The sequence below is a fragment of the Oxyura jamaicensis genome, chromosome 5 (assembly GCF_011077185.1).
Source record: "Oxyura jamaicensis isolate SHBP4307 breed ruddy duck chromosome 5, BPBGC_Ojam_1.0, whole genome shotgun sequence".
Classification (NCBI taxonomy): domain Eukaryota; kingdom Metazoa; phylum Chordata; class Aves; order Anseriformes; family Anatidae; genus Oxyura; species Oxyura jamaicensis.
The window spans coordinates 61,482,646-61,496,801 of record NC_048897.1 but is presented as its reverse complement, the minus strand read 5'-3'; the positions used below and the strand labels follow the sequence as shown (position 1 = coordinate 61,496,801).

At 42.5% G+C, this 14,156-nt stretch overlaps 1 protein-coding gene across 3 annotated transcripts in view; it reads left to right on the top strand.

Annotated features, from left to right (window-relative positions):
• The window catches only part of DENND2B (DENN domain containing 2B), a 143,761-nt gene that overhangs the window by 48,541 nt on the left and 81,064 nt on the right, over positions 1-14,156 (top strand). For all 3 annotated transcript variants that reach the window (XM_035328680.1, XM_035328683.1, XM_035328681.1), the window contains one exon: positions 8,121-8,225. In XM_035328680.1, coding sequence (XP_035184571.1) covers positions 8,146-8,225 — 80 coding nt within the window. In that variant the 5' untranslated portion in view covers positions 8,121-8,145. The remainder of the gene's footprint in view (positions 1-8,120; positions 8,226-14,156) is intronic.

Sequence of the window (14,156 nt, the reverse complement as noted above, 5' to 3'; positions counted from 1 at the left end):
AATTGTACAGAAAAGCTTTTCGAAGACAGCATGCCCTCCATAGTCTGAGAGAGATGGTTACCCCAGTGTTAGTGAAAATTCCTCCATTAAAGAGAGGCAAACCTGTATGCTACTGGACTCTGATTTTCATGTTTTTACGCCATTTTGTATCTGTGATTGCCCCAGCCGTGTTAATGGTATCAGAAAAGCTTAGCACGTAACTCTTACATTTGGACACCAGTTTTGGACTGCAAGGTATGCAATGACAACCAAGTCCAGCCCCACTATAGGTTGTATCAGTAAAAGTGGGATAGAAGTGTTTGTCACCCATGAAAGCCTAGCAGAAAGATTGTCGATTTGACTGGGAACACACGGTCTCTGGATGGTAAGCACGGAGACTTTGGATGAGACTGTGGAGGTAATACTAAGATCCGTGCCTTTTGCAGTGTCACAAAGATGAGAAGTTTGATGAACACTCTTCCTTTGTATCTGTTATCCACAAATATTGTCACTTGTTCTCAGGGACTTGGATGTAGGCAGCCGTACGAATGGCTTGATCTCACTTGTCTTGGAGATTCTGCTAGAGCATAACATGGCTCAGACACGCATGTTTGTTGGCAGCATATGGTCTGTTTCTCCAGCCTTTAGGACTAGCCCTGAGGGCAGTTAATTCTCATGTCTTGCCAGAAGCCTGTTGATGTAGTTAGGCTGGCTGTGTGCTGTAAAGAGAAAACTTGGGATGAGATAGGTGAATTAACCCTTACTGCATCTCTCCATGCCAAGCCCTGCTGAGCTGGTCATTCAGCTCTTTATGTTAGCTTGTACAGTATTGCGTGGCTTAACTTACAATGGCCCAGCTTACAGAACAGGTATACACGATGAAAGCACGTAGGTCTTGTACCAAATGTTCTTTGGAGTCTCTACAGGAGCCCTCTCAAGGCAGAAATCTTTAAAGATTTAATTGGACTTTCCATTTCATCAGAGCTGACGTTGTTCTGGGAGGATATAATTGTTTTACTGGAAGGGAACAGGCAACTTGCCACAAAATTAAGCTGCAACTCTTAAAGAAAAGTTCCGATGTACAACACCTCTTGAACTGTGAGCAAGGTTTCCTAAAAGCAATCAGAAAAGCATATTAGGCATTAGAAGATTTTAAAAAATCAGTAGAGACATTCTGTTGCAGATACTGTTAAGAGAAAAATAAGCAGATAAAATTGGTTATTATTAATGTCTTTTTGAGATTTTTATCTTTATCACCGGGTACTTTTTTGAAAACCTGCATTGGTTTTAATAGTCCATAACACCCATTTCCCTGTAAGACTCCGTAACATTTATTTCTCTTCATTCACAACACGTCACCCTTACTGTCCTCTCAGGTCTGCGCCTGGTGGGCCAGGCCAAACCAGTTATATTTCCCCTTGCTTTCCTCAGCAGTGGAATTTCAAGAGGAAAGGCAGGCTGGTTTAGAAAGCTTCAGAACACATGCAGGTCTCAAGAGCCCAAACTGTGTCAGGTAGAATTATCTTGTTTTCACTACAAATTTAGTCTAGGACAGTTAAATGTAAGATAATCTTTGTAACAAGCGTGACAGCAAGGACTTTACATACAGTGAATGGTTGCCCACAAACCTTGCTCAAAAATAACAGCAGAAGTTCACAGTGGAGTAGTTCTTGATGGACAGGCACATTTTCTTTGTAGAATTTGTACCCTTATTAATGGTAATGCTAGGGGAAAGAGGGAGCTCGGGAGCCTACTCTCAAAGACTCCCTTCTCAAGTCAGCAGGAGCACCGCGTGTGTATTCTTCTTTGCCTCCTTCCTTACTTCATCTGCTCTATGCTGTAGCCTGGGTCACAGCGAACGCCTGGCTGAGAGGGCTGCATCCCCATACATGTTGTCTTCTGCTTGGGCAGGTTCAGTGCTCAAACATAAACAGCAGCATCTGGACTCTTCTTCGTTAAGCTGCCAGATAAACAATGCTAATGTTCCTGACACTCAGCGAACTGGCTTGGAAGGTCTGCAACAAACTCGAAGGAGTTTTTGTTGGAACTGTGTACTTAAAGGAAAATTTCACAGAATCACAGAATTTCTAGGTTGGAAGAGACCTCAAGATCATCGAGTCCAACCTCTAACCTAACACTAACAGTCCCCACTAAACCATATCCCTAAGCTCTACATCTAAACGTCTTTTGAAGACTTCCAGGGATGGTGACTCCACCACCTCCCTGGGCAGCCTGTTCCAATGCCTCACAACCCTTTCAGTAAAGAAGCTCTTCCTAACATCTAACCTAAAACTCCCCTGGCGCAACTTTAGCCCATTCCCCCTCGTCCTGTCACCAGGCACGTGGGAGAACAGGCCAACCCCCACCTCTCTACAGCCTCCTTTAAGGTATCTGTAGAGAGCGATAAGGTCGCCCCTGAGCCTCCTCTTCTCCAGGCTGAATAAGCCCAGCTCCTTCAGCCGCTCCTCGCAGGACTTGTTCTCCAGGCCCCTCACCAGCTTCGTAGCCCTTCTCTGGACTCGCTCAAGCACCTCCATGTCCTTGTAGCGAGGGGCCCAAAACTGAACACAGTACTCGAGGTGTGGCCTCACCAGAGCCGAGTACAGGGGGACGATCACCTCCCTAGCCCTGCTGGTCACACTATTTCTGATACAAGCCAGGATGCCGTTGGCCTTCTTGGCCACCTGAGCACACTGCTGGCTCATATTCAGCCGACTGTCCGCTATCACTCCCAGGTCCTTCTCCTCCTGGCAGCTCTCCAACCACTCATCTCCCAGCCTGTAGCTCTGCTTGGGGTTATTACGCCCCAGGTGCAGGACCCGGCACTTGGCCTTGTTAAACTTTATGCAGTTGACCTCAGCCCATCGGTGCAGCCTATCCAGATCCTCCTGCAGAGCCTTCCTACCCTCGAGCAGATCGACACACGCACCTAACTTGGTGTCATCTGCAAACTTACTGAGGGTGCACTCAATGCCCTCGTCCAGATCATTGATGAAGATGTTAAAGAGGACCGGCCCCAGCACCGAGCCCTGGGGGACGCCACTAGTGACTGGCCTCCAACTGGACTTGACTCCATTTACCACAACTCTTTGGGCCCGGCTATCCAGCCAGTTTCTAACCCAACGAAGCGTGCGCCAGTCCAAGCCAAGAGCAGCCAGTTTCTTGAGGAGAATGCTGTGGGAGACGGTGTCAAAAGCCTTGCTGAAGTCAAGGTAGACCACATCCACAGCCTTTCCCTCATCCACCCAGCGCGACACTTTGTCATAGAAGGAGATCAGGTTCGTCAAGCAGGACCTGCCTTCCATAAACCCATGCTGACTGGGCCTGATCGCCTGCTTGCCCTTCAAGTGCCGCATGATGACTCCCAAGAGGATCTGCTCCATGAGCTTCCCTGGTACTGAGGTCAAACTGACAGGCCTGTAGTTCCCCGGGTCAGCCCTCCAGCCCTTCTTGTAGATGGGCGTCACATTCGCTAGCCGCCAGTCAGCTGGGACCTCCCCCGATAGCCAGGACTGCTGATAAATGATGGATAGTGGCTTGGCCAGCTCCTCTGCCAGTTCTCTCAGTAATTTTTGCCTCAGAAATGAGTGCAAAAAATGGAGTGCAAGGAATCTGTTTTAAGTCTAGGTAGGGAATAAGACCATATGAATAAGAGATATTGAGCAGAGTATTAGCAAAAACACTTGGCAAACAACAACAAAAAAAAAGCATGCATGTCTGTTGAATTGAGGAAGTTTTACACACAAAATCCTCTTCTGCTCCCATTGTACTAACAAAAGGGAAGATGGAATCATTCAAGTTACGGATGTATTTTTTCTAAGACACCTGTTGATCTGAGACACGGGTAAGACAACTGAGCCTGGACATGAGTGACTGGTCTCAGTGTTATCAATGGTACACAGAAGGAGAGGAGAGGACCAGTTCTTGCAATGCAGGAACTGATGGATAAATTGCGTGTTAGGAAAGTAGAAGGGTTTCTTGAGACCTCACAGGCTCTCAGATTGTACAAAGAAAACACCCCTGACTGCTGTGAATTTCCATGTGGTTTTGCTCCAAGCCTAGCTCCCTGAACCACCTGTGGATGGGAGCGAGCTGAGGAACAACTGCACTGCAGTGGGGCTCCAAGTTGTACCTCCAAAGTATTGGGATGCTTTAGGAAATGAAGGACAACTTCCAACTGTACAGGAAGAGTTTAGGACTTACACTTCCTTGCTAACAGACTAGTGGAATTAAGGATTCAGTGATGTCATAAGGTGCACTAACACAAAGCTTGATGGTTTTTAGTATCCCATCTATGCCTAAGAAGGCTCCATGCCATGCTTTCAGTTGTACCATCCTGGAAGAGAAAGGGGAGAGATGGTCCATAGGGAACGTTCTATCACGGGGACTTCCTACGATGATAAAAATCTGTTTGAAAATATCTGCATTGCAGCGGCCGTTTTCAGTCAGAAGTGTTGTCTGCCGTTGTCTCATGTTGCCATCACGCTATTTTTTTTTCCTCTTTATTCCTGCCAAACCTTTTGTGGAAGTTTTAGATGAAATAGATGTAATAATTGAGCAGATTCTGCCATCCTGGCTCATTATAATACCACTTCAAGAACTGCCCTGGTGAAACGAGTGAGCCTGCTCCTGGAGTGATGTACAAATGATGACTAAGTAAGGGTTTCAGTGTCATTCTTTATATTTACAAATAAATCAGAATACTGCATTTTTTGGCAAGTGCAGTTAGTTGGTTGACTGGGCAATGCAGAATCTGTGTGACATGACTATTTTTGGATTTGTTTTTGACAGTATATCATAATTCTTGAGAGATTTTTTTCATTGCTTCATGCCGAATAATATGCAAATGTTGTGCTGGAGAATGCTCTCACATAAGCCCATGGGATGTGATTCTCACCATACAATGATTCATATAAACTTACAGGGCTGTCAAACTCATTCAAAGGCCCTGGCATAACATGACTATAAAATGCAGATTATTTTTTTTACTTTTTTTTTTTTTTTTTGCCTCAAGTCTCCCTTTTCATTTTGAGGTGTTTTTGTTGTTCAGTTGTTTGTTAAGACCTTAAATTACTGAGTGCTGTTAACTGTGCTTCTAGGTGCTTCAGTAAATTGTTGATTAGTTTTCTGCCAAGTTTTCAAATAACTTTCTGTTTCAAGTTATTTGGGTATTTAGATTTTCTCTGTGTGTACTGGGATGATACCAGCATCACCTGCAGCAAAATACTCATGAAAAATAAGCAGTAAAGAAAAACTGCATATAAAAGTCTTCACTCTATATAACATAGTCTCAACTGCATGGAAATTATCACTAAATTTGATGTATCTTGTGAAATCTGCTTTTAGGACCAAGTTCCCCTTTTGCTGAAAGCAAAACAATTTGGCCTATTTGGCATTCAAGTTGGCTTTGAAATGTGGAGGTAACTTTTTTTTTTTTTTTTTTTTTTTTTAATATATTGACCACAATGATGTTATCAAGCTGTTGGAAAGCTGCAATTGGAAATTGGAAATATGGAAATTTTTCCATAAAAAAAAAACAAACACCTTGGTGTACATGCATGCAAATTTTTTATTGTGAGAGAAGTGGAAGATGACAATTACTGTGCTTTTATGCTGCTGTTTTGTATCATTTGTGTGGGCCGGGCCAGTGTCCTGTCTTTCTGAAGGTCTATTCAGCTTCTTCTGGTCTTCAACAGAAAAGCAAATCTTGCAGAATGAATGTAAGGTCTGCATGCTGTTATTTGCCTTGTCACACATCTCTTATTTTTCTTACCTTGATTGCTATTAAGTGATTTAGATGTAACACAGTAAAAGCATTGAACCGGTGAGTGGAAAACATTTAAAAAAGAAAAAAAAGCTGTTGGTTCTGTGTGGAATGTACAGTCCTAGAAAGCTTGGCCAGCATCAGAGGCTTTTCTTTCTTTTCCCAGGCAAGTCCTTCTCCAACCAGAACAGGCAGTTCTTTACAGCCCTGTTATCTTGACAGTATAACAGTAACAATAACACTGAGACACTGAGGAAATTCAGAGAGCTTCAGTACATAAAATAAATAAATAAATATAAAACGTTACCAACTGAAAAAAAAAAAAATCAAACCTCCACACAATCTGGGGAGATTGATACACACAGGACAATCGGAGGAGGATAAGAAGACCTGGAATCTGTGGTCAGCATGATTAACTCTGCATTTGGAGCTGCAATCCACAGGAGATTTTTCTGACCTAATTTGTGGTAGAACTGTTTGGAATAAAGTGGTTTAGAGAATGTCCTCCTCACTGCAATGGGTCTGTTTGTACAAGGATTTTGTGTGTTGTCAGTACCCAGCTTTCTTTCCAGCATCACATTACAGCTGGCTTCTCAAGCTGTCTGGACTTACTGTGGATTTGAGTAAACAACAAGTTTGTGGTGCTCCTTATTTTTGCATTAAGTATGCCATTAATGGTTGTAAAAAGTGGTAGTTCTGGTCAGAACCTGGGTGGCAGTACTTCAAATTGTGGTACGTATTTCAGCCTACAAATGAAGGAACATCTCAAACCACCACAGAGCATGCCAGGACAGCCACAGAATCCTTGATAAACAACTCTTGTGGCATCAGGTGGAATAAGTACTCCCTCGTTTCTTTCCTGAGGGACTCATAACATAAAAATGTATTTCTCCCTCTTCCTGCAAAATAATTCTCAAATGATTACAGTGGCAGAGGAAATTGCCACTATGAGCAGCGCTCTGCAGAAGATAAATGTGGGATGTAGTCAAGGGAGAGGCATGGTGGCAGAGGTTACCACTTTCACATCCTGGCCCACATCCCTATCATAAAATTCTCCCTTCAGGCTCAGAACATTTCTATTGAGGTAGTGGGGCGTGGGCAATTTATATCACAGTACTGGGCTGTTTCTTACCTGATTTGCAGCAGCATTACAATGATAAGGCCCATCTTTTGGGTTCTTGGTTGCCAAGAACCTTCTTGGTCTTTCCTTTCCTATGCATTTGAGGTACCTCAGGAAGGTAGTTGCCAACTGCCTTCTCTCTGCACTTGTCTGGGAGAAATTTCTTCTAGAATGTGTATTTTTTCTTTTTTTTTTTCCCCTCTTCTTCCAAACCCCTTTACTGTTGAGACTCAATCTGAGGTGTCTGTTTTTATACCTGTTGTGGGAATTCACTTGCAAGGACTTCTCCCTGCTGTCTGCCATTTCCATTTAGGCTTTCTTCCATGCGTCTGGTATTCTTTTTGTCTCCTAGCTATACAGAAGAGCAAACAATATTTATGTGCTTCTGGCAGCATTTTAATTTCTCTTTGGAAGACAACCATTAGTCAGGAGTTTGTGAAGTCAGGAAGACACTAGTATTGCCTTGTGCTGGGAATTCTACAACCCAGGACTGAATATATAGGGTTTTCATCATGGCTGAAGTTGAATTTACCGCTTTTGGTTTGCTACCAAATCTCATGCCTTAGTATTATTAAGATAGAGCTAGAAATCAGTAATGATTCTTTATATTACCTGAGGTCTTAAAAGCATCATAAGACAGTTTTACTTGAAGAATCTTGTGGTTAATAGAGGGAATAAGCCAGAAACCATTTGCAGACATTTTCATGTCATAAGCAGATCTGAAAATTATATTCAAGCTATTCACTATTGAATGTATTTCACTGTTTGAAAAATATTTCCTTAATATACACAGAGCTACGCTTTAAAATTGTGAAGCTTCCTCCTGTTTAAAAGCTTTTGTGTGGCTGGAACGTCAGTCATAACTACATCATTTGCAGGTATTGCAGAATGCACTTGGTGGGTTTTCAGCGTATGCTGATGGATGGAAGAACCACACCAAGCCTGTGATATTTTGTGAACTCAGTATCAAGCTGTGTTCACCAGACATGCCAGAATCTGAAGCATGCACCTAATGTCCATAAGCTATCTCCTGCTATAGCATTGGGCTCTGATAAACTTGGATGGGATGTGGATGTGAAACAACAGCAGCAGAGAGGTAGGGTTTAGTTTCTCAGGACCATAGCTAGACCTGATTGCATTTTATAGAATGAAAAGCAGACGGGAGTTCTGCTTTTACGGAGTGTAGTAGTTATAGCAGTTTGAAAAATTAATTGTCACTGGGGCTTGTCGAAGCTTAATTGACTTTTCTTCTCACAGATATCCAGATTTCTAGAAAGCAGAAATGACCATGACTGCCAACAAGAATGCCAATGTCAACAGCAGAGCTGGAGGGAGTAAAGTGCCTCGGGACACTCTGGATAGGTAAGTGAACTGCAGGCTTTGTAGACTCTGAGAAATGTTTGTTTGGAACAAGCTCTGTTCAAGCAAACTCTATTCTGACAGCTTTGTTGGGCTGGGAGAAGTTTTTGGTAGGAAGTGGCGGAATTGAGGTATAAGAGATCTGTTTCTGGCATGTTTCTGTTGAGCTGCTGCTGCTCACTGGTGATGAAAATGATTGCAAAGAAGGACCTGTGTTAAAGGCATCATGCAGGCCTCAGGAGGCTTGGGCTAAATTTCTGGGCTGTATGACTACGTGCTTTTCTCCGTTGCCAGTCACCAGGTTGTATTTTGTATCAGTTTCTGTCACATTTGCTTTACTTCATCTGCATTGACAGACAGTGTGGGAAGAGATTGCCTTCCATTGCAGGTCTGGCAGCAAGTGTGAAAGGGCTGCATGTAAAGTATGGGGATCTTTTTTTTTTAAGTCATTTACAGAGGAAGTAGATCAACTGTATCATTCTCACCTAGGGGAAAGCAAGCGGCCCATCCCATTATCATATGGCATTTTCCCCAAACTCAGTACTGTAGCCAAGGACACCTTAAGTCCCCAGACATGGCAATCCTGAGGGTAGCAGTCTGTTTAAGACTAGACCAGAAAAGACAGTGGGTTTACAGAAGGCTGTGATGTGAGTGCACACAGTGACACAGATACCTGTAAATACAGGTACATTTCACTCATGAATTAGTAACATGAAATGGCAAAGAGTGTAAAGTCAGTTATTGCTCCCTTGTCCTTTATTTTACAACGATGAAAGACAGTGTTTTGAGGACAAGAAATTTGCTTTGGGCAACTCTGCTTTGCAATATTGCTCTGGGATGCAAGCAAACAACTCATCTGCGGTCAACAAGTTCATATATCCTTGTCAGAAGGAGTCTTGTTCTTGGCCACAGCCCTTACAAAATAACGCTGACTGGTTCAGCTTGTGGCCCTTACAGAGGACAAGCCCACCAGCTCCTCTTGGTCTGGGACTGACAGTTGCAAAACTTACTTTTATCTGCAGTCCCACTAGGACAGCCTTGGTATGCTTTGACTAGGAAAGTTTAAACAGACATCTGATTAAAGAACCTGTGTGAATTTGAACACAGGAGTAAAGCTCTAGAGTGAGTATGCCACCTTAGCAAAGTGAGCAGAAAGCAGAACATACTATTCAGCGCCTTTCTTCAAAAGCCCAAAATGTTGATGTGTGCCTTTGTCCCTGCTGTAGCACTTTATGCAGCTCTCCAGGGGATTCCTGCACAGGTGTAACATCCTATTCTGTTTTGAAACTCTGTTCTGCATTGCCTTATCTAATAACAAGTCAATATCTTCATTTTTCTTCTCTTTTGTCTCAAAACAAGACTTTAACCCCACTATAACCAACATACAGGAGGAATGTGCAAATAACTCGCACCAACTTTATGGAGTCTGTGTGCCGCAGCAATACCCTTATGCTAGGTATTGGACATGATGTCGGCCTCATTTCTGTTTGCCTGAGAAAGTTCAAAACTCCGTAAGGCGTTAAGTAGGCTTCAGTGAAATGGGTTTGCATCCAGAAATGAATGTGGTAGAGGGGAAAAGCAACAGAGGCCTCATTTAGCTGTTGGACACTTTGGGATGGAAGCGTGAGTTGTACCAGTGTAAATGAAATGCTCCAGTCACCTTGCCTAGGCACAGCTGTGGCACTTCCAGCCCTATTTCAGTGAGGGTGGCACACCTGGCAAGCTGCACCAAGGTGAAACCCAGCTGCCAGGAGTACTGTACGTGCATAGCAGGGATGTACTGGGAGAGCTTTGCAGCTTCAAATAATTTAGTAAAGACTGAGATTCAGGTGAGTAGATCACATAGTTACAGATTTATTTACTCACTTGAAAATGAAATGTTGGAGGCAAAAATTCCCCATCTTGGCAGCTGTCAGGTAGAATAACCAGCATAGATGGAGAAGTTTGGCAAGAGAGATCAAAGAGAGTTGGCTTTGATCTTAGCAGGGAGCTGTAGGTCAACTTGAAAGTGATGTCAAATCCTGGCTCAGTTTGGCATACCTGACATTGTATTCTTAACTTTTCCAACCACAAACAATATATATGTGTGTGTGTGTGTGTTTGTGTATATATAAAAATTAAATTTGGAGATTTTCAGGATGGAAGCAATGGAATGGATTTTGCTTAACAGTGTATTTTTTTGTTTGTTTGTTTTGCTTTTATTAAAGGAACATTGCTTTTTCATGGCACATTCCTGTTTTGTGTTTAAACACTCTGGCTTTGTTTGCAGTTTTGGTCATCTTTACATATTGCATGCACATATGGCTGCCTTTATGTTGTTTTCTGTGTCTAATCACCCATTTCTGTTTCAGCTCTCTCTTACACCTTCCCTCTTGTCTGCACATAGTATTGAATTACAATAGTTCCAGGCAATTTCCCTGAGCTGGATGAAATGGCATCATCCTGATTACCAAGGGACACCTTGACCTACAAAGTAGAGGTGAATTAATAATCACCTTAATTAATAATTTGCCTTAGGCAGAACCCTCGCCCTGGTGCAGTCTCTGCTGGTGACCTCCTTTGTGGCATTGTCACACACCCTTTCTGGGTCTAAACCTTTCATTAAGTTGATTTGCCTTTGCCTTTACTCCAGGTACTGTTCTTCTTTCACTTTTAAATTATGCAGCCGACTAAAGAAATAGATGACCTGCATCCATCCTAGTGTCGCTTGATAGTCGTATGATGCAACAGTAGCTGTGGTAAAGCTCAGCAGAAACGGACTTGGTATCCTTGTACAGTTCCCAGTTTGTTGGTTTGGGATCTCTTAGTTCAAAACTGTAGAAAACATAGAATAACAAAGGGGTGGGGAAAAGAAGGGGTGGCTAGACGAATTTCTAGAGGCATACATGTACGTGGATATTAAAACCAGATCCCTAATGATAACTGGCATTCTCATGACATTAATCATCCTTCCAGCAGTGCAGACAGGTCAGTGCTGGGAACTTGGATCTGGACTTGAGTAAGCCTTGGACCTGCTCTTCTATTTTTATCTTTTCCATTCTTAATAGCTTAGAAAGTACTGTAGATACTAAGTTATTGGATAATAGCTGTCAAATAAACTGTCTTTCCTTATCATCACCATCTGTTTTGATTAGAATTTATCAGAAAAAAAGATTTTATAAGTACAAGCATGGACCTGAAGCTGAGGAAAATCTCTGAGTTTCATGACAAGTGAGGAGATGAATAGGTTGTCATGCACCGGTTCTCCATCCATTATTTTGCCTTATACGATCTTCTTCACCTGTCTTTGTGAAACCTGTAAGAGGATATTTGAGTCAGCCGTGGGGATTCTTCATTTTAGTCAGACTGTAAATCAGCGTATAATAAAAGTTAAAGGCTTGCAGGATTTATTGCAAACACGTTCAAAGATCCACTTAAACTGCACAGTCATTGTCTCCCTTTAGTGCAGGATTTGACTAAAGATTTGGAAAACTGCAAATGTGCTTTCTGTACAATTTGTGGAGGTAGAATTTCAGTATGGGCCAATAGTGGCATAACACAGGTGTATTTCTCTCCTGGTGGCTAAGGCATCTTTTAGTGTTATTTTCTTGTCAGCCCTAGTTTTGGTGCAGTTTGTGGCTGCAAGATGCAAGGTGTGTTACAGTGATACCGTGTTGCCATCTTGACCTTGAGGGATGTCTTCACTGGGATGCAAGAGTGGATTGACTGGTGACCTTCAGCCTGGAGAGGAGGGGAGGAAGTGGTAATAGAGGTCTTTGGGATTATGGGTGGAACAGAGATGGTGAATATGGAAAACAATCTTTTTCAATTTAAAAACTATTAGGCATTAAATAAACCAGAAGGAGTCAGGTTGAAAAGAAGGTACTTCTGTGCAGCATGTCTTTAAACAATGAAACCGACTGCTGCAGGAGGTTGTGGTTACACGAATTCATGGAAGAAAAAACTACCAAAGGCTTTTATCCACAGCAGCAAAATCTGAGAGGCAGCAAGCCTTTAGCGTCAGGCTGGCTGAGTAGCACTGCGGCTCATCTTATTCTTACTTCCTTCTCTAGGCACCTGATAACGGTCTTGGGCAGTAACAGAGCCAGGACTTGGAGTGCTCTTTGGCCCAACCCAGTGGGAACATTCTGATGTCATCTGGAACAGAAGTCCTTTAAATGAAGCAAATACTAGAGCATTTGTGAAACAATTGTTAAACTTACAGAGTGAGACCAGAACTCTAGCTCTCAGTGAACTCCAAAGACACAGCTTTAATCCTTCCTTGTGAGTCACAGATGTGAAAGGCAAGGAGCAGGAGGTTAGGAAAGCACCTTATGTGTAGCCGAAAGTGACTTAGCAATTCTGGCAAGCAGCAGCTCTGTGAAATCTTATTACCGCTTCAATGGGAGACAAAGGAGCTTATAGCGTGCAACGGGTACGTGAGTGTTTTGGGCCAGATGTCTTCTTTGTTTGACTGCACCATACTTAAGAGGATCACCGCAGCTCTGAGGAAACCTTAAGAGAACACAAGTCAAAGAAAAGGCATAATGGTGTTTGTATCTCCCTACAATGGCTTGCTTTTCTTAACAAATAATTCAATATTTCTCTGGAGTCGACTTTGTGATTTATGCAGAATTTTTATTTGAATTCATAAATGAACTCATAAAGGGTTTGTCCTAATCTTGAGGTTGCTCCAGTGCAAAGTTAAATGTAGAAATGGCACCACCAGCTCTATTGACTTAAAATCACACCAGTACTGTATGGTATTAAAACAGGCCTACACTTATGTTTATGACGTCATGCTCTGCTCAGCAAAATACAGGTTTCACACTTGTAGTCTGTTTAGTCTAACAGGAAAAAAGAGAAGAATTTTCTGAACAAAACAAACTGGAAATAGAAAGACTGTGTTCCTGCTAGATGGTGTTTCCCCGATACAAGCTGGGTCTGAATGAGAAACAGAATAAATATTAAGATGCATTTTTACTTAGGAAAGGGTTTTTTTGGAATAAATTATTGTGGTGATTTTAGTAGCGTATATATAAAGAGACTGCCATAATCAGCTTGAACAAACATCTTTTTAGCTTAATGTCACTGGGCTTGATTTGGGAAGATAGCCAAAGCAGAAGCCAGTCTTTGTTCCAGTTGTGTGAAAGGACTCTGTGGCATTAGTCTGGGACAAGTACGTCACTATAATCAGGTTAGTTTCAGCATGAGTTGGACTTGTGATGTGGGCTGCTGTCTCTCCACCCAACCTGCACAGGAGCGGTATGACTCTCACTGAATTGGAGAATCCTCTCCAGCTGGGCAATTGTGATTTAATGACCTGATAAAGTGCAGGTGCTGATGTCCGTGGGTCATAGAGCAAGGCACCTGAAATTTGTACTAGCACAGGCTTACATCTGCAAATTGCTGTGAGCACAAAGTTGCAAGTTCTTAGTCTTAAAACATTCATAGAAGTTCCCCTTTCTAAATACTTTTTGTTGGATTTTTGAATCTGATTACTCTTGTGTGAGTAAAACTGAAATCTGGCCTGATGCTGATCCACAAAGCTTTATTTTCAGTTCATTCTGTCTGCTTTAATTTCCCGATATCTTTGAAGCGGTGACTTCTGTGCACAATAGCAATCAGATTTCCAGAGATCTTTGATCTCTGAGTTGCATCTCTCTTTTTGCCTGGAAAGAGCAGGAAATAACTGAGCTGGATACCCACAAACCTCTAAGTATAGGCTTTGGTTTTTATCTCCCAGCAGTGTGTGAGGCCGTTTCAGCTGTCACCAGCGATTTGTCAGCTCCATTAGTCTAATGCGCGCTGAGATTTGCTTGTGCTGGCTTTGTGGCTCAGACCTTCTTCAGAATTTAATTTAATGGGACAGAATTTTAATTGGTGGGAGCTGGCTTATCTCCAGTGAAGGCGATGGAGATACACCACATAATCCAAATGACTATCCAGACTAAT